This window comes from Zootoca vivipara, chromosome 6, assembly GCF_965207765.1.
Source record: "Zootoca vivipara chromosome 6, rZooViv2.hap1.1, whole genome shotgun sequence".
Classification (NCBI taxonomy): domain Eukaryota; kingdom Metazoa; phylum Chordata; class Lepidosauria; order Squamata; family Lacertidae; genus Zootoca; species Zootoca vivipara.
In genome coordinates this window covers 20,294,605-20,314,671 of record NC_142589.1, presented here as the reverse complement: position 1 = coordinate 20,314,671, position 20,067 = coordinate 20,294,605, and the positions used below count along the sequence as shown (strand labels likewise).

General features: G+C 45.9%; 1 protein-coding gene across 1 annotated transcript; it reads right to left on the bottom strand.

Moving 5' to 3' along the window:
• Positions 1-8,136: 8,136 nt before the first annotated feature.
• LOC118087701 (uncharacterized) lies at positions 8,137-15,623 on the bottom strand. Its single transcript, XM_088671707.1, has 7 exons — positions 15,503-15,623; positions 14,672-14,705; positions 12,127-12,304; positions 11,762-11,865; positions 10,904-11,075; positions 9,280-9,386; positions 8,137-8,243 (listed from the first exon to the last, which is right to left on the bottom strand). Exons 1-7 carry the CDS (start codon positions 15,521-15,523, stop codon positions 8,239-8,241), a joined length of 621 nt encoding a protein of 206 aa, XP_088527833.1. The 5' UTR covers positions 15,524-15,623; the 3' UTR covers positions 8,137-8,238.
• Between the last annotated feature and the right edge of the window lie 4,444 nt (positions 15,624-20,067).

The window sequence follows — 20,067 nt, the reverse complement described above, 5'->3', positions numbered from 1 at the left end:
AAGGGGCCGGCCGGGAGGAGGTCTGGGCACCGGAGCCAGCGCGCTCAGCTCCCCGATTGGACGGACCCAAGGAGCCAAAGTAGGGGGATACACCGGGCGCCTCTGAGCATGTCCAGAGAGCGCTTCCTCGCAATCTCGAGGAGAGTTTTGTACAGTATACGCGCTCCGAGGCGTCGCTCTCGCGGAATAAGCGATCGCTAAGGAGGGGCGGTTCTCTGTACGCGCTCAGAGGCATCTCAGAGGCATTCTCCCCAGGCTGAAAACAGTGACTTCTAACCATGTTCAGAGAATTGCGCTTGCTTCTGTCATTAGAAAAATTGTTGGTCCTGAATCCGTTTTAGAATTGCGATATTTGATCGTGACAACAATCGTGGAGCCTGTATACAACAGAGCTTGCTTGCTCTGTTTATTTCCCCCGTGGCAATCCTGTTAGAAGTGTGACTCCACTTACTTGATAGAACTCTTTGAAGGTCACAGGTTCGATTCCTATACGCCAGGGGTCAGCAAACTTTTTCAGCAGGGGGCCGGTCCACTGTCCCTCAGACCTTGTGGGGGGCCGGACTATATTTTGAAAAAAAATATGAACGAATTCCTATGCCCCACAAATAACCCAGAGATGCATTTTAAATAAAAGCACACATTCTACTCATGTAAAAACATCAGACAGGCCCCACAAATAACCCAGAGATGCATTTTAAATAAAAGGACACAGTCTACTCATGTAAAAACATGCTGATTCCCGAACCCTCCACGGGCCGGATTTAGAAGGCGATTGGGCCGCATCTGGCCCCTGGGCCTTAGTTTGGGGACCCCTGCTATACGCAATGTTTCTGCATTGCAGGGGGTTGGACTAGATGACCCTCGTGTCCCTACCATTTCTACCATTCTGTGATCTCTATGCAAAGCTTGGGGCGTTTGGCTAGTGAATCTGGTTAGAGAGCAGACTCTACCTGTTGCAGTCTCTCACACGGAGATGATTGTAGACTAAGAAAAATAACGAAGTAGTTTATAGTAGGAAGTAACTCAGGTAGAAAAAAGTTTATAGTTCTCTAACCTAACTAGCACATCTGGAGAAGACAAAAGGCAGCCTTCTTTGCTCCCTTGTTCTCAGAGGCTAACTCCAACGTGAACTTCTCCTCTTGAGGTCCGATAGAGAGAAGTAAGTGTGTGGAGGAGGAAGTTGTAAACAGGATGCACCTAAGATTTATCAGCCTAGTCAACAAAGAGAGAGATAGAGAGAGATAAGTCAGCATAGAGATAAAGGTTCAAGGATAGTCTGGGACTCTAGAGGTTCCTCATTCTGTCTTAACTCCATGCAACCTCCCTTCTGTAAGCTGACTTGTACCTAAACATCAAACAAATTCACTTCCGTTTCTTCCCCTGTAGCTCGATACACATTAGGGATGTAAAATGTAGCTTTGTTGTTCTTTTTCTCTATTCGCATGGAAGCTGGTTTGGGGAAAATGCATCAAAATACAGCATTTCCAAGAAAGAATATGATGCTGTTGTAAACAAAATCTGCCCTTATTCCCTTATGGGGTATACAAGAGCCCTTATAGAGTCATTTGTAGGTTCTCCATTGGTAGGAGAGAATAACAGAGGCCAACCAGAGAATACTGAGAACCAAAGCAGCTAGTAAGCCTGATTGTTATTAAACTGTTGCAACAGGGTGCTCCCTCTCATGCAGGAGAAAAGAGGAGGACCCAGAACAAAGGTGTGCCTGCCCTTATATAGACATTTTAAATTGCCCGCCCTGGAGTCCAAGACCACCCCCAGAAACCTCATACATAGATCACAGAAGGGGTGTAGCCCAAGACCACCCCCCAGATACATCATACCTACCTATATCACAGAAAAGGCAGTCTACAACAGAAATTTGAATGTTGTTGTTTTTCCTGTCTGCCAGGTTATATGATAATGCCTTATTTGATTGCCTTTTCTGGTAGTCTGGCCATTCCTTTGAGATGGTAATCACTTAATTCCTGAGAAAATGGGAAGGTTCCCTCATCCCTTCCCTCCTTGCAGAGAAACATTTGGCCAGTTTGGGAGTCAAAATGGTTTCAGGCTGCTCCAGACATGTGGCTTATATTTTTATGTACGTGTTTGTTTGGTACATTTATGAACATTTATTATATAAGACCTTACTTTTTTTATTACAATAGATACAGGTTAGAATATGGATCATAGATATAAACTGCGCATGTAACACCACTTTCTAAACCAGTGTTGGAAGCAGAGTGGATACAGAGTAAATGGGAAATCTAACATGCAGGAGAAAACTCTTCTTTCTGTGCCCCGAGGAGTGTTCTGATATATCTTCTTAACCTCCTCCTGTTTACGAGTTTATTGATGAGCTGCAGTTATCTCATATCTCCCACTGTTTATTTTCTTTTCTGTTTGTTTGCTTGATTTGCCTAGTCAATATTTTACACTTCATGCGTGTCTGTTTTGTTATCATTATGCTTTGTTGACATTTTATATCAGTAATAAAGGGGAACTTCAGGTGGGAAGAGAAGTCTCTCTGATGAGAGCATCCAGCATTTCTGTTCTGCTCAACACTTTTCAGGAGCTGTCATCAGCTGAACTGCATTTTCTTAAGAAAATAATTTTTAGAATTTTTTTCTAAAAAATGTGGCATCCTATGTAATAAAGTCCCTGTGTCTCTGCATCCAGATTCCGTGTGTCCCGTTTTCCGCGCTACTGAGCATGTGCCCCACGGACACAGGGATTGGACGCAGAGACTGGACGCACACAGAGCCGGGGGGGGGGAGCGGCAGTTCTCTCTCCCTCAACGGCTTCCCCTCCAAACTGCCGTTCCGCGCCTCATCTCCCGATTAATGGCGCGAGGGGAAGAGGGGAAGGGACCGTGAGGGATTGAGACGCGAGCACGCGTTCTCCGCCGCCGCTGCCGTTCCCCACCCCCACCCCATCGCCGCATCCCAACCCCTCCCCCCACCCGGCATGTGGCGGGCTCAGCTCTGGGTGGGTTGGGAAAGGCGAGGAGAAGGAGGCTGCTTTCCCCCCTTTTTTCTCTCCTACGCTTCCCCCGATGACCAGCAGCAAGCGGGCGTCACGCACACGTGTGCTCTCCCCCCCCACCCCTCTGCCTACTGTTTCCCTCGCGGTGCAGGGTCAGAGGCAGACAGAAGCGGGGACAGCACATGGGGGGGGGAGGAAGAGCAGCCCGGGGGGGGGAGATGTTTGACAGGGAGCAGGGAAGGAGGGGCGGGTGGCAGCCACCCGCCACCCACCCCTCTTTCCCTGCTCCGTGAAGCATCTCCTCTGCTACCCCGTGCCTCCGCTGCGTTCAGCAAGAAGCCGGTGGCAGCGGAGGGATGCTGCTCATTCTTCCCCACTAACCCTTCGCAAAAGCAGGCTCGAGCCCAGGGGGAGGGCAGGAAGGGAAGAGGGCCCTGGCCACCCCTATCTTCCCCCCTCCCCTGCCTAGGCATGGACCGCAGCAGCGGAGGAGGAGGAGGCGGAGCAGCGACAGAGGAGCAGCGCCGGTGGCAGCCCAGGAGAGTCCCGGCACGTGTGGGTGGAGAAAAGAAGGGAGGGGGAGAGAGGGGGGAATGGGCGGGGGGAATTGCATGTTCTAGCACCCGTTAATTTAACGGGCTTCAAGATACTAGTTGAAAATAATGGCATGAAAGCTAGCCCTGCTCAGAGTAGACCCATTTAATTAACAGCCAGGACCATTAATTTCAATGGGTTCAGTCTGAGTAGAATGTAGTTGGCCATAAACCAGTGTAATTAAGCAAGGCCACAACTTATCTGTGTTGCATTCAGAAGCTCCAAGGTTCAGTTCCTAGCATCTCCAGGTAGGACTGGGAATACCCGCCACTTGAAACCCTGGAGAGCCTCTGCCAGTCAGTATAGACAATACTGAGCAAGGTAGACCAACGGTCTGACTCAGTGTAAGTCAGTTTTGTATGCTCCTATTTCTCACCCTTGTTTTGGTTTGAATGCTGAGCAAAGGCCTGGGGCCTGAAGGTACCTAATATCTGATAAGAGTCCTATTATTGCTCCATGTAGCTCCGTGTTGTGTACACTGGGAAGCAGCGGTACCTAATGGTTACAGGCAGGAGACTTCCCCTGCACACAAAGCATCTCTCTGTTCCCGTCAATGTATTGCATGTCAACAAAATGTCTTGGGATAGGTGAACTGAACCTTGTAGTCTTGGCAGGAGTTGTTGACACCCTCTTGTTGCTCATTGGTGCAAAAGCAAATCCTCTGACGTGATGGAAATTGCACATGTAGAGACACAAGGAGACTCAGTTCATTCATTACAAGCTAACAAAATGTGGGGGTGGGGAGGACACTGGAGCAAGGGTGGGCTTTCCCCCCAGCCTGAAGGCTGCATTCCTTCCTGGGCAATCTTCCAGGGGGTCATATGCCCATGTTGGTGGGTGGATCCAGAGACAAAATTGGGCAACACAACAGATGTGACTCTTACACACTTGGCCATGCAAAAGTCAGAGCAACATGCTCACAGTCTGTCTGTCCTTCATCCAGGCAAGCAAGAGGCATTATCACAGTTCAGTGACACATTCAAGCCAGGTAAAAAGCAATCAAGGAGAGTGTGGAGCAGGGCCAGACAAGGGTGTATCTGGCAGGGGTCCTGGAGGGCTTCATCATTGTACAGAATCAGGCCATTTGTCCACCTTGCTTCTGGCACCTTCTCCATGCAAAAGCACCTGCTCCACCACTGAGGTGTTAAAGATATCAGTTTAATATGCATTAAATGTTATGCTTGAGTGCATTGCATTTGAAATGCTATGCTGTAAGGTTTGCATTTGCAACGGGAGGCTTGCATTAGGCACGGGAGGTTTCACTCTGGCAAATGCAGTAGAAAAGGCTGGATGTTTCCATTTCAGTCATTAGGCTAAGTGATGACTCATTTTTGGAAAACCGAGAGATCTTTAACAGCAGGAGATGAAACCCGATAAGCCCAGTGTCTTTAGTCACTGACAGAGCCAGCAGTAACAGCAATAGACGCTAAGCTCCACAATGATGATACAAGAAAGTTGCTTACGATCTCTCTCTGGGAGTAGAGAGAAGAAATTTTTATCGAACTGTTGTTGGCATCTGTCTGTCTTGGGAGACAAAGGAAGAATGCCCCTTTGTTAATCTCAAACAGTTGGAGACTTACAGTGCCTGCTGTGGCTGTACAGACCTATATGGGATTAGTTTTATTGCAGCTGGAGCAGATACAGGTGTCTGGTTTTGCTGCTACAGTTGCAGGATTGTGTTTCTTCTGTCTGTGCTCCTCCCAGCAGTAAGTAAGTAAGTAAACTTTAATGCGGTCAAAGACCAGCAGAAGAGTAATACAATTCAGTTCATAAGTTATAATAATATTGAGCACTACAGAGTTTTAAAATTTTATAACATATTGCATGGTTGTTATAAAACTGAGCCTCTGTAACCCTCTCCATCTGCTATGGGTTAACTAGGAACTTTATCTTTGGTGGTTGCTTTTGTCATGGCATGTCTTATTCTTGTCATCAAGTATTTAGCTACTGCCCTAGTGGTCTCTATATCTGTATCAGCTAGCAGATAATTGGTGTAAGCTTCTCCTGATCCACCGGGTTGTTGGGCTAGGAGTGGTTCAATTAGCTCTTTTCTCATCTCTTGGTATAACGAACAGTGTAGCAGAACGTGCCTGATTGTTTCAATCTCTTAGTTGTTACATGGGCATAATCTTTGATCAAATGGAGTCTTGTTATACCTACCAGCTAATAGCGCTGAGGGGAGAACGTTGAAGCGGGCCCTAGCAAATGCCCAGCGATGTTTAGGATTATCTACCGACTTAAGGTAATTTGCCAAATAAATCTTTCGATGGTCATATAGGTGTTGATAATTTGTAGAGAGCCTGGTAAAATCATTTTGTAGTTCGTTGTCGGTGATTCTTTCCTTGATTCCATTTTTCGCCCTCCCCATTTCCAGACTTAGGAGATGCCCTGCTGAGAGTCCGTATCGGGCCAGCTTCCTAAGGATGCTCTTCTCCCAAACTTGATTGGAATTTGTCACAGTGTATCAGAGGGAGAAGGCCACTGGGTGTCTTGTTAAGTCTTAAAGGTAAAGGTAAAGGGACCCCTGACCATTAGGTCCAGTCGTGACCGACTCTGGGGTTGCGGCGCTCATCTTGCATTATTGGCTGAGGGAGCCGGCGTACAGCTTCCAGGTCATGTGGCCAGCATGACAAAGCCGCTTCTGGCGAACCAGAGCAGCACACGGAAACGCCATTTACCTTCCCGCTGTAGTGGTACCTATTTATCTACTTGCACTTTGACATGCTTTCAAACTGCTAGGTTGTCAGGAGCTGGGACCGAGCAACGGGAGCTCACTCCGTCGCAGGGATTCGAACCACCGACCTTCTGATCGGCAAGCCTTAGGCTCTGTAGTTTAACCCAGGTAAAAGGCAGATTGCCATACCTTTGCGTCAACTCTATGCAGGCCTATTTCCAATCGAAGAGCTGCGTTCGGCACACATTTCAGCGTTTGGAAAATTGTTCTTAGGAACCCTGATTGGATTTTTTCGTATGCGTCCAGATTGGCAGTAGGCATAAGTGGTGCACCATATAGTAATTGGGCTAATGGTTTAGCCACAAATAGTTTAAGAGCAGCTGGAATATAATTCCCTCCCTTTGATTGGTAGAAGCTTACAATTGCTGATGTGTTTCTTTGCGCAATTGACGAAATGTATTTGAGGTGGGCCGTTTTCCTCTTAGAGGCTTGAAAAACGACTCCCAGGTATTTAAAGCAAGGTACCTGTTCGATGGTTTGCTTGTCAATGTGCCAATTATATATTTTCCTTTTATTGGAAAAACCCATAATGTTAGTTTTTTGATAGTTCACAATCAATTGTTCCTCTCTGCAGTATTGAGTGAGTTTGGTAAGTGCTCTTTGAAGGCCTAGCCGCGTCTGGGAGAGGATGACTGCATCGTCTGCGTACAACAGGATGGGTATCCTTTGGTCCGCCAGTTTTGGGGCATGAATGTCTGCTCCTTGCAGATGCGCAATTAACGGGTTTATGCCAAAAAAAAAAAAAGACTGGACCACATTGCTTGCTTAACAGCAATGTGTTCCTTTGTATCTTGTAACATTTAATTGTAACTGTTTTAAAGACTGTTTGCAGCAAAGCTTTGAAACTCTTTCTTGTGGTGGAGCACGTTCGTTTCTCAGGTCCATGGGCTCAAATGTGGCTGTCCAGGCCTTTCTCTCCATCCCATGGGCCTCTCCCTAGGAAAGCCCCCCTCCCAGTGGGCATGCCCCTCATGCCCCCTCCCCTCCTCAAGGGCTTTTGCTTGGGTGAAATGTGTCCTTGAACTGTGATAATGCCCCATTGCTTGCCTGGATGGTGGATGGAGACGTGTATGTGTGTATAAACTCCTTGGTTTCTGTGAGGCTGGAATGTAGCTACTGTAAAAGGTAATAATCACACCCAGTTTTACCTCTGTCCCTGCCCATCACTGGCCTTTGTCCTCAGGTGGCTGAAAGGGGTTCCTAATCCGTGGTCCATACCTGCTGGCATTTGCTTGGCCTACTGAGCTGGGACCCTCCCCCAATTCCCTCCCCCCCCCAAAAAATAGTCAGGGGGACACCTAGAATACGAGACGTGACTCCCAAGAATGTGAAGCTTTGCAGATCACTTCCCCATCACAGAAGGAAATACGGTACTTGACTCAGTTGACTCAGCGAAGATTTGATTGGGATGTGCACATTGACTTTCTCCAGTTCTGCATTTTGGAAAGTTAAATGCAACCTCGTGTAACCATGAATTAGAATGGCTATAACACACCTTTTGGAGATCTTTTAAAGAAGGAGAAGGAGAAGGAGAAGGAGAAGGAGAAGGAGAAGGAGAAGGAGAAGGAGAAGGAGAAGGAGAAGGAGAAGGAGATTCAGGTGGAACTTGCTGGCATTCTCTGAATGGCCTGTTTATAAAGTATTGTGAAGGAGAGAAACAAGAAGCACTGAGGTCAAAGAGGCTGTAAAATGTTGCAGGGCAGGTGGAGTAGCCCAGACTAGAGGAGGGATTTTTTTTCTAGCCTTTTGTTTGCAACCACTGGCTGAAGTAATTAGAAACGACCCTAAAACAACAGGAGTCCAAATTAATCACACACAATGCTACCTAGGAATGTTTGCTGGTTGATACACTGATTTTATTGAATTAACAATTAAGAAAAGCAGGCAATGCCTCTCATGGCAAAAATGATGCAGAAGGTCTGGTCTTCAGATTAGCCTAAAGAAATCAGAAATGCTGTGCTTTAATTTAAATCACAAAAATAAACAAAATAGACAACATAGGTATACAAAGTCATGGCCAAGCCATGAAATATTTGGGTGTGGTAGAAAAACATAATTACGGACCTTTTTTTAAAAAAAAAAAATTAAAAGCTTTGCAAATATGGAGCGAAATAAATCCATCCTGGCTTGGGGAAAAGTCACTTCCATGGAAATGAATAGCGTATCACATTTTAACTTACCTTTTCCGGCTGTTGCCTATTCCTATGGCAACTAAAATGCTCAAAAATTGGCAGAATTTTATTAATTTATTTATTCACGATGGTAAAATAGCAAGATTAACCCCGCCCACTATAATGTATAAATTATTCCAAGATGTTCACAATGAACACTACAAAGATGTTTTTTTATGTTGATGTTTGTTATTTGTATGCTCAGAAAAATCAAATATTTACACACACACACAAAAAAAGCCCACCCACACAGGAAGCTGAAACTATTCACTTACAGTACTTATATATATATATATATATATATATATATATATATATATATATATATATCATTGTATGGATAATGCGGAAGATTATTGTAATTTTGAGGAGATAAGTGATCTGGCATGGTTATCTCTTCCTGTCTCTGGTTATGTTTTATTACTTTCCCTATCCTTTGTAAAAAATGTCTTTGATGTGTGGACTGTCGACACCGGTCAGTAAAAGCCTTTGATGTATGGCCTAGCTTTTTGTCTTTGAGCTGGTAGTTGAGCCTGTATTAGCCCTAACAGGGCACAGTATCTATAAAATATCTAGTTTGGGGGCATGCCAGTCAGAAGTTCAGCAAAGACTGTTGGCCGCACTGCTGTGCATCGAATAAAATCTGTAACCTTCTCACCCACTTGTGTCTGTATTGCTTCTGAATCTAATTTTAAAAGAACCATCTTGCATTTGGCAAAACCATCATTAAGGAGGTTTGCCATCCCCTCTGCCCACTCCCACCCAGTAGAGAATATCCTATTAACTCATAGTGGCACTCACCAGAACAGAAGGATCCTGGGCATGTGAACTGGACCCTGTAATCACGGCAGGACTGACCAGGTTCTTGCTCATCATTGACGCAGGCAAAGCCTTGAGTGGTGTCATACCTGAATAACAGCAGGTGGGAGGGGGGAAGCACGCTGTATGAAATTGCATGTTACAGGCGTTATTTTCCACATCTTAATTGCAGAGTCAGAAGGAACTCCGAGGATCATCTAGTCCAACGCTCTGCAAGGCAGGAATATGCAGCTGTCCCATACGGGGGTCGAACCTGCAACCTTGGCATTATCAACACCACAGTCTAACCAACTGAGCCTGTATACCTGAAGGAGTGTCTCCACCCCCACCGTTCAGCCCGGACACTGAGATCCAGCGCCGAGGGCCCTCTGGCGGTTCCCTCATTGTGAGAAGTGAGGTTACAGGGAACCAGACAGAGGGCCTTCTCGGTAGGGGCACCCACCCTGTGGAACGTCCTTCCATCAGATGTCAAGGAAATAAGCAGCTATCCTAATTTTAAAAGACATCTGAAGGCAGCCCTGTTTAGGGAAGTTTTTAATATTTAATGCTGTATTGTTTTAATACTCAACTGGGAGCCGCCAGAGTGGCTGGGGAGACTCAGCCAGATGGGCGGGGTATAAATAAATTATTATTATTATTATTATTATTATTATTATTATTATTCATGCTTAATTTAGTTACATTTTTGCTATGTAAAATGTATGCTATGTAATAGGAGCCACACTCATCTCTGCACTTTGGAAAACAAAGAAATCATACATTGCAACATTTAAAACACAGACACAGAGAAGAACAAGGGAACAGAGCAACTGAAGTCAATTTTCCCTTTATGCAGTCGGCTGTTTTTTTACCCGCTGCATCTCCACCCAGACAAGCAAGAGGCATTATGAGAGTGCAAGGATACACCCCAGCCAGCAGAAATATTCAAGGAGGGTGTGAATCACAAGCCACTGGCTGGTGGAGCCAGAGGCAAAATGAGCAGTGCAATAGACAAGACTCTTGCCAACGGTGCAGAAGCCACAGTCTTCCACACACAGCAATTATTGCTGTTGCTGTTTGCTAATTACCTTTCATGTATGCTCCAACATGATATGCAAAGCAGAATAAAAAGTGGTAACAAACAGTTACAAACCGTTAAAAGAGATAAGAGAAGGCGAGTGTAAATGCAATGCTGAATGGATGCTTGTGGCAAGGGACATCTCTTCCCACCATATGAGGCACTGCTGCAGCTCAAGGAGCCAGTGAAACTGGACAAAAGCACTCAAAGAGGGTGTAAAGCAGGGGTGGTGAGGGGTGTGGCTGGGGAGAGTTCCAAGGGCCAGATTGAGAGGCCTGGAGGGCCACATTTGACAGTCTAGATCAGGCATCCCCAAACTTCAGCCCTCCAGATGTTTTGGACTACAGTTCCCATCTTCCCCGACCACTGGTCCTGTTAGCTAGGGATCATGGGACTTGTAGGCCAAAACATCTGGAGGGCCACAGTTTGGGGATGCCTGGTCTAGATAGAGGTTCCCCATTTCTAAGCTAGAGTGCAATGCATGAAACCTTATCTGGCACCTATAAAAAAAGTTCACACTCCACAACCATCACAAAATTGTCTTCTCACACTGAAAACTTTTGCCCCGTCTTCAGGGCAGGAATCCCATTCACAGTCTGTACGTTGATTGCAAGGGGCTCAGCGCAAATCTTGCCAGGGTATTCGCTCCGCAAATTGGAAAGGAGTTCATAGTCTCCCCTTCCCGATGGATCGTCCCGATCAAACCACTGGGTCGTGCATCCTAAAGCATGAAAAGGCAAGGCAAAACTCAAATGAGTGTTGCTTGCAGGTATGGGAAGCACAAGAAAGTTGGAACATAGGAATACAGGAAGCTGCCTGATATGGAGTCAGACCATCGCTCTATGAAGCCCAATAGCGCAACCCCCCCCCCCCGGCATTGTTATCTGTTGACGGATAGATGTAGCACCCACAGTGCCTGTTCTCCATCCCCTAATCTAGCCTGCTGCCACCACTACCCTCCATGCAGTGCAGGATACTATCTTGCCACTAGTGCAGAAGTGGGTTGCAGGGAAGAAGAACAACTGCTCTTTCACCCTTAGTAAAATGTGGAGCAGATGGATGGGCCAAGACATTTGGGCACTAAATTATGTCATGTGAATGCTCAGATATGATGTGCAAATAAACAATTACAGGAAATGGAATAAATTATTGGGTGAAGGCAGCCTCTCTCTTTTTTAATACAACCACTGCCATCCAATAAGATGTGGGCATGTTTAAGGGGGCATGTTTAACAAAGGAGCGGCACACTGTGGGTTCCATGTCAGCAACACCTCATACAGTATATAAACTGAAGACTCCTGCTTTTAATTTACGAGCAATTGTTTTGGTGTTATACAGGCATGGCTTATTATGATGTGGTTGGAGATCATTCCCCCATCTCACCACAATATGTCCTGGTTGACTCACCTGAGCAGAAGTTCGAGGGACAGGTGAAGCGGACTCTGTAATCCAAGCAGGAATGCTTGTGCTGCTCTTTATTAACACAAGCAAATCCTTCTTTAGGGTTAAACCTAGTGGGGAGAGAAAGAGAACGACAGACGCAATCTGACTCACCAAACTGTGACCAGGAAAGAGAGAAGAAGTTGTAGAGAGATAATCTGCACTAAACTGGGATCCAACAGAACCTGGGATCCATCAGAACCTTCCTTTGAAATACAAAGAGCAGCTTCGAAGAATCTATTTTCCTTGGGCCCATGGCAAGGAGAGCAAGAGTTAAACTTCCCCTCCCCTCCCAAGGATGATCATGGTTCTTAGTTCCTGGCATCACTCACGGATGAAAGATCTGCCCAGTGCTGGACGCTGGGGTTCCCTCCACGGTCTGAGCTTCAATTCCAGTGGGTTCAGGGCAAATGTCCGTGGGATATTCCCTCCTCAGGTCAGCGAGAGTTTCAAAGTCACCCACTCCTGAAGGGTTGTCCCGGTCGAACCAACGAGTCGTGCAAGTTGAAGCTGAGATGAGACGGACAGAAACTATTCACGACCCTTTACTCCGGATACACTTTTGGAGAAAGGGGAGCTTTTTTGAGTGGAAGTAAGATCGCAATGAAAAAAAGGTCTTTAAATTCACAAAATGTGCCTGCCAATGCAAGTGTGGTCCCAGGGTATGGTGTGAAGGAACACAACGCCACCACTTTGGTGAAGCCAAATCTGCTGAGGTCTGGTCAGTTCCTGGATGAGTGACCACCAATATAGGTGGATAGCATCTCTGAGATGCTCTGGCATGGCCAGCACTCCCCTGTAGCAACTTTTGACTTTATTCACAGATGATCCCAAGCCAAAGGAATGCACACAGCAGATGGTTAGCTCTTTATTGCAAGAACAGACACTATTTTGTAGTTTTTACAGCTTTAGTTTTCAGTCTAGGGTCCAGGCAGCTATTCCCTGGTCTATGCTCTACAGAGAGCTTGCAGTAACAGGTGCAGCTGGCCCCCTCCACCAGCTTAAGTATCTTTCCCTGATGGGCTGTACACACAAAGCCAGAGACTGTACGTGCGGAGAAGCTGCCTCTGCTCTTCCCTCTTCAACCTGCTCTTTGTTCTAGGAGACAGTGGCACAGGAGAGGGCGGGGATACACCTGACCCTTCAGTCGCCGGGCCTGCCTCTTCCTCCTCTTCTGACCCATCCTGTGCACCCTCCAGCTCTGAAGCTCCCCTGCCTCCTGGCTGGTACAAGTCCCCACAAATCACTGCTCCCCTCTCCCGAGTCAGACTCCAGTCCCCTTCCCCCCGGTGCACACTTGTCAGCCTTTCGCCCATCCCTGACATCCAGGTGTTTACGGGATATTATACTGCTGTGAGTTTGGGGAGACGTCATGGAATCTTGGGTCCCCTCCAAGAATGTATAAGAGGAAGTCTGCCAAACCAGTTTCTTTCTCCAAATAATGGCTCTGGTCTGGCTAGTTAAGTGCTGCGTTTCAGCATATCCAAAGAAGTTGCTCTGTTGAGGGAAATGGGTGGCCCTCTTCCCATGTGAAGAACAATACGCCTAAGCAAGGCTGGTTTTGTGAGCCGTGGCATGTGAGAGCTAAAGAAGAGATGCTGGAAGCAGTAGGCACAGAGAAATGTGTTGAACCTAAGCTGGACCTGAGGCTCCCCAGGAAACCTAATGGAGAAGCGAGATCCCTTGGGATGTTAATGCTGTGAGCCCTTCCACCCTATGCTCAGGTTGCTATATATGCTTAAATAAAACCATATATCCCCAAGACACCACAGACTCTGCTGACCTTCATTCCAAGGAAACAAAACACTGGGTAAATGAACGAACCCCTGGAGTCTCTCACCTGTCAGGGACTGGACAGAGGAGGAATGGTGGAGACCACCTCCCCAGCCTGAACCTTCCAGAGAAGAAGAAAACATTATAGATTGACAACAGTGGCTTTCGGGAGGTCACAGCTCAGAGGTAGATGAGGGGCAAAGTTGAGAAATAATGGGAGAAGAGGAGGGGGAGGCAGAGCCGGAGCAGCTGGCTGGCACGTTATCACTAGAAAGCATTTCAGACCCTGCCTTTCCCAGAACCCGGCAAGCACTGAAAGTAGGAGAGCAAAGGGCTCGGAGGCAGATGGCCCTAAGTGGCAACCATAAGGTGGGTGGTGCTGTTGATGATTGAGGAGAGAAGGGGGGGGGGTTGGAGATTACTTGGAGCAACACCATTACTCCAAGAGGCTGCATTTCCAAGCCTCTGTCTGCAAATATTGAATAAGACATTGGTAAGAACTTTCCTTGTCTGTCTATTCCTGGCAGCCTACTGTGGGGGGATTGGATTCCCTGATGCCTGACACCAACATTCAGAGACTGGGGTGGCATATAACAGTTAAACTTTCCCATTTTACTTTACTGCAGTTATAACAATGACAATTATATTGTATATTGCTGTTGCCAGAATGCTGTTACACACCACACCAATCTCGACAGCAGTGTGAGTTTCTAGGGGTTGCAGGTGCGCTTGCGCAGGGTCTGTGTTTCCCTTTGGAAATGAGGCAAAGTGGAGACAATGGTGTATTTATGATATATGGCTTATTTATACACACATATATAGCTCAAGCCTACATGGAAGGGTTTAGAGCATCAACATTCCAAGAGGTCCCAGTTTCTCCTAAATCAGGCATAGGCAACCTTGGCTCTCCAGATGTTTTGGAACTACAACTCCCACTGGCCCTGTTAGCTAGGGATCATGGGAGTTGTAGTTCCAAAACATCTGGAGAGCCAAGGTTGCCTATGCCTGTCCTAAATCATAAGCTTTGTTGAAGAAAATACGGATGAGTGCTCCAGAAGCTGGTTGCCAGGAGAAGTTCTAAGACAGAAACATTCACTCACTTACCACATGCTGGGAGAATCAGGACAGTCAGCAGAAGCTGAGGGGATGAGAGAGAGAGAGGATGCATTTAATGAAGAAGAGGGGTAGAATCAACCAGCCACCATTCTGGCATACCCACACAGTAGGGTGGCAGCAAATTCAGAAGCGCAGGGTCCCTTCATTATAGTCAAAGCCATGTCTCCTCCTAAGATTATACAATAATCTTTCAATCATACAGTAATATGGGGGGGAACCCAGCCAGATGGGTGGGGTATTAATAATAATAATAATAATAATAATAATAATAATAATAATAATAGAGATGCATTACAAAGAACAGTGTGGCCCTCCATGTGTTGCCTTTAAGCTAGATCTTCTGTGCACACACATGATTTGGGACGCTCTGAGATCTTCTTTCAAAGAGACTTAAATCATGTTTTCCTTAAAGTCTGTTGTATGTAACATAGCTTGCCCACCTTTCCTGTGAAAATTGTGTTTCCAGTGTTTCTAAATGCCCAGTATGGGAGCATGCAAAATAATTCCTCCTTGGTGTTCCTCCTGTGCACCTTTTCCAGAGTGACCCGAGGAGCCAATCCTCACCTCTTTTCACTCATACTTGGCTCCAATCAGCACCAAGTACGAGAAGACTTCAGTGGCTAAAAAGTCTCCTTTTCATGTTGATTGGGTGGCTGGAGAGAGAGACTTGGAGGGACCCTGTTGCAGAAATGGTAATGAGTCTTTGATTACACCTCCCCAGCCATACCAGTTGGAAAGGGTACAGACTCTGGATTTTGTGTTAAAGCACCAGATGGAGAGGATTGTTTTACTCCCTATTACCAAGCAAGCAATGCTCACCAGTCTCGGAAACTTCCCCATACTTCTTGGCTGGCAACGTCCCTATCTGTCGACCGCCAAAGCTTTTGGTGCTTCAGCTAGAAATGCACAACAAGCTTTTATAGACCTTGGGACCACACCTCTAACTGCATTGCTAGGATTCCTTCCTTCGAGTTGGGTAACCAATACTGCTGTCAGTTACAGAGCTGACTCCCAATGCCAGGTGATCCCTGCCTTGCATAATCGCTCACATGATGCAGTTCACACGCACCATTTGAATGGGAATACCCATCAACTTTGCAGGGGCTCAGCCCTCATAGCCCCTAGAAGTTGGCTCCTATGAGACAGCCTGATCTGCAGGCTTATGTTCTAAAAGATGCAGCAAAAACGAAGAACGGATGTGGAGAAAGAAACAGGAAAATCTATCCAGGCACATTAGTTCTTATAACGACTTGCTGCTATGGAAATATTTCAGGGGGAGCTCAACGGAGCTGTTCTTTCAGCAGTGCTGATGGAATGGGCCCCTGCTTTCCATCTCTCCCATTAGGACTGTTTTGTTTTCTGGTGGGTCTCACCAGCAGAGGTATTAACAGTTAAGAAAGTAAATATGGAGAAGAGGCGGGCCACGTATGAGGAAATCTTGACGAAAACTGAAAAAGGATGGAGTTTAAAACCTTTTGATGACATTAAAGGAGTGTTAACAGGATGGATAGAATACCATCAAATAAATGATGTGCTTAAAGAAGATAGAAAAATAGGTTTTGAGGATAAAAGATCCAAATTTCAAATAGAAGTGCTAGAAGGCAAAACAAAGCTTTTGGCAAAGATGTATGATTTGTTGTTGGAGTGGTATACAAAAGATGAGTTGACAAAAGAAGTGATGATTAAATGGGCAAAAGATTTGGGGCATAATATTGAATATGATGCGTGGTTGAAATTATGGAATCAAACTTTAAGATTTACAGCATGTACTGCCTTGAAAGAAAATGTATATAAGATGATGTACAGATGGTATTTAACTCCAGTTAAATTAGCTAAAATGTATAGAATGAGTGACAAAAGTTGCTGGAAATGTAAAGAGAAAGATGGTGAATTTTATCATATGTGGTGGACATGCGAAAAAGTTAAAAGATTTTGGGAAAGTTTATATAACGAATTGAAAAAGATGTTTAGATATACTTTTCCAAAAAAACCAGAAGCATTTTTGTTAGGAATAATGGGAGGAGAGATGAGAAAAGAAGATCAAACATTGTTTATGTATGCTACAACCGTGGCTAGGACTTTGTTAGCCCAAAAATGGAAATTACAGGAATTACCTACAATTGTGGAGTGGCAGACAAAAATGATGGACTATGCTGAACTTGCTAGATTGACATGCAAGATTCGTGACCAGGGGGAGACAAGGTTTCAAAAGGACTGGAGTAAATATGTGGACTATATGGAGAAAAACTGTAGATTGTCGCAGGATTAAAATAAACCTTACGAATTGACCAATATGTCAAAAAAGGAACTGCAAAAAAGGGAATTAACAAGAAACCCGCATGAAGGGAGGGGGGGAAGTCATAGCTCGGCGGAGCAAGGTAAAAGATGTGAATATAAGATTTTGTATAAAAGATTGGTTTTGTTAATTTGTTGAATTTGGAAAATTGGAATAAAATGTATTTTTTTAAAAAAAGGACTGTTTTGTTTTTCCCGATCTGGAGAGCAAGGTGGGTGTGTACAGCCATTTAGCAAGGAGCCTGAGGAACCAACCCTTCTTTGTGAATCCTCATACTACTGACATTTCCAGACACTTCCATAGAATCATAGGATTGTGGAGTTGGAAGGGACTTCAAGGCTCATCTGGTCCAACCCCCTGCATTGCAGGAGTCACAGCTAAACAAATCCCTGGCAGATGGCCATCTAACCTCTGTATAGAAACTTCCAATGAAGGAGAATCCATCACCTTTTAAGGGAGTCCATTCCACTGTCATTCAGCTCTACACCATGTTGCCAGGTCGCATGACTGAGCTGAATGGGCTTAAGATCAAACCCCAATCCCCCACCTCTGTAAATTTATTTTTGGAAATTTACACTGGCTTTGGCTTAGCCAGCTGAGCAAGTTACATCAGCATATTGTTAGCTGAGCCAGGGTTGGGGGGGGGGCTAAGCACCAGCGGAGATCCACAGCACCTTAAATTCCTTGTCACAGGATTATCCCCCCTCCACCTATTATTTATACTATACCATCAATGGCCAGAGCCGATGACAGGCAGAAAGACAGAATCGTAGAGTTGGAAGGAATCCCAAGGTTATCTATTCCAATCCTGTGCAATCTCAGCTGAAGCTTCCAAGACAGATGGCCACCCAACTTCTGCTTAAAAACCTCCAACAATCTACGAATTCTAATTTTGTCCTCCTCCTCCTCCTACCTGTTGTGTTCTACAAGGAGCAACAGCTCCCAAGGAGGCACTGACAGCTATGGTAACTCTCCGGACTGAATATGCAACAGCAACATGCTTTATTTCAGTCCAACGACCCACAAAACATTTTCAAAAGCAAAGATACAGGGCAAGGGTTCCAAGGCTGTGTTTTATCCAGAGCATGTAGGTTTCTATTTTTTATTATAAGCAAGAGGGCAGACTGAGGGCAGACTGAGGTTGGTGGGGCACAGCCCCATTTGCCCTTAAGGAGCAGCCTCCACTGTATGTGATCATCCCAAAGAATAATCATCTATTGAGCATCAAGCCCTTTTGTGATTGTATATTTGCACCCAGGGCCATAAGTCTTGGCAGGCCAGGGTGCTTGTTTATTTTGCTGCTCTGCTGACAATCCTATTTCATTCTGGCACGTTGTCATCTGACCCCAGCAGGATTTGACTGCTGGACTGTTTGTTTTCTTGGTTGTCCAAGGCTGGATTCCCCCTTTGCCTCCCCTTACAGATCTGAATCATCTTTTCTCTACAAGGATGTCTCCCTCGGTTTCCCTCTGCTTCCCTTAGTTTCTCATAGAAACCCCTGTTTCTATTTTGAGCCTGAGAATGAGGAAATGGATTGGAAGCAGTGAAAGAAGATATCCCTTTAACACTCTATGTTGTTGTGAAATCCTCCTGCGTAACCTTGACACTACAGTAGGGATGAACCTAAGCACTAAATAGCATCAAAACAGCACCATGAACCACGAGAACCTAAGGAGAGCCATCCTGAACCAGTGGTTCAACTGGTCCAGCATCCTGTTCTCACAGTGGCCAATCAGATGTCTGTTTCAAGAAGCGCCCCCCAATAGGACCTGGGCACAACAGAAACTCCCATCACTTGTGATTCCTAGCAACTGTTTTTCAGACAATGAAGCCAGAATGGAGACGTAGCCATATGGTACGTGAGACCCTTTGGATGTTGCTAGACCACAGCTTGCATGATCCCTCACCACCGGTCGTAGTGGGGCTGATGAGTACTGGAGACAAACATTTCTCAATGAAAATGTAACAGATCATGAGGCAGGGCCCAACCAATGACATACCACCCAACATTCCTTCAGTGAAAATAGGGAGGTCCTGCTCCTTAATATGGGACCCAGGTGGTGCTGTGGGCTAAACCACTGAGCCTAGGGCTTGCTGATCAGAAGGTTGGCGGTTCGAATCCCTGTGACGGGGTGAGCTCCCGTTGCTCAGTCCCAGCTCCTGCCAACCTAGCAGTTCGAAAGCACATCAAAATGCAAGTAGATAAATATTAACCGCTATAGCGGGAAGGTAAACGGCGTTTCCATGTGCTGCTCTGGTTTGCCAGAAGCGGCTTTGTCATGCTGGCCACATGACCTGGAAGCTATACGCCGGCTCCCTCGGCCAATAATGCGAGATGAGCGCGCAACCCCAGAGTCGGTCACGACTGGACCTAATGGTCAGGGGTCCCTTTACCTTTACCTTACTCCTTAATATGTTGCTGCTGCTGCTGCTGCTGTTGTCTTCTTTATATCCCAGCCACTCTAGGCAGCTTCCAACATACATAAAAACATAAGAAAATATCAAACGTTTAAAAACTTACAGGGCTGCCTTCTGATGTCTTCCAAAGGTTACTTATCTCCATGGCTCGGAAGGGGGGGGGTGTCACATAACTCTATAACTTCTGATGAAAATAGGGATGTCCTACTATACCCGCCAACATTTCTCTGATGAAAATAGGGACATACTAAGGAAAAGCAGGACATCCTGGGATCAAATCAGAAACTGGGACGGCTTCTGTGAATCCGGGTCTGTCCCTGGAAAATAGGGACACTTGGAGGGTCTGCAATGATGCTGAAATAATTCATTCTGAAGCTGTTTGTTCTTGTTCTATGGTCCATTTAAGCCCCACCCCTCCTTTCCTGAAGCCACACCTCCTCTCTCCCAATCTTTAATGAGGCTCCAGCTGTGCCCCCTCCTCCCCATCCATGCAAGGCACACAATTGGAGAATAACAAATCAGAGCACAATAAGCAAAACAGACTATGACACCTCTGCCAGCTGGACCAATTGGAGGCTGGGTGATGTTCAGGCTGGGAGGGGCAAAACTTAGGGGAAGGAAGATCAGGTTGCACACCAGACTTCCGGACAGAGGTGGGGTTATGGAAATG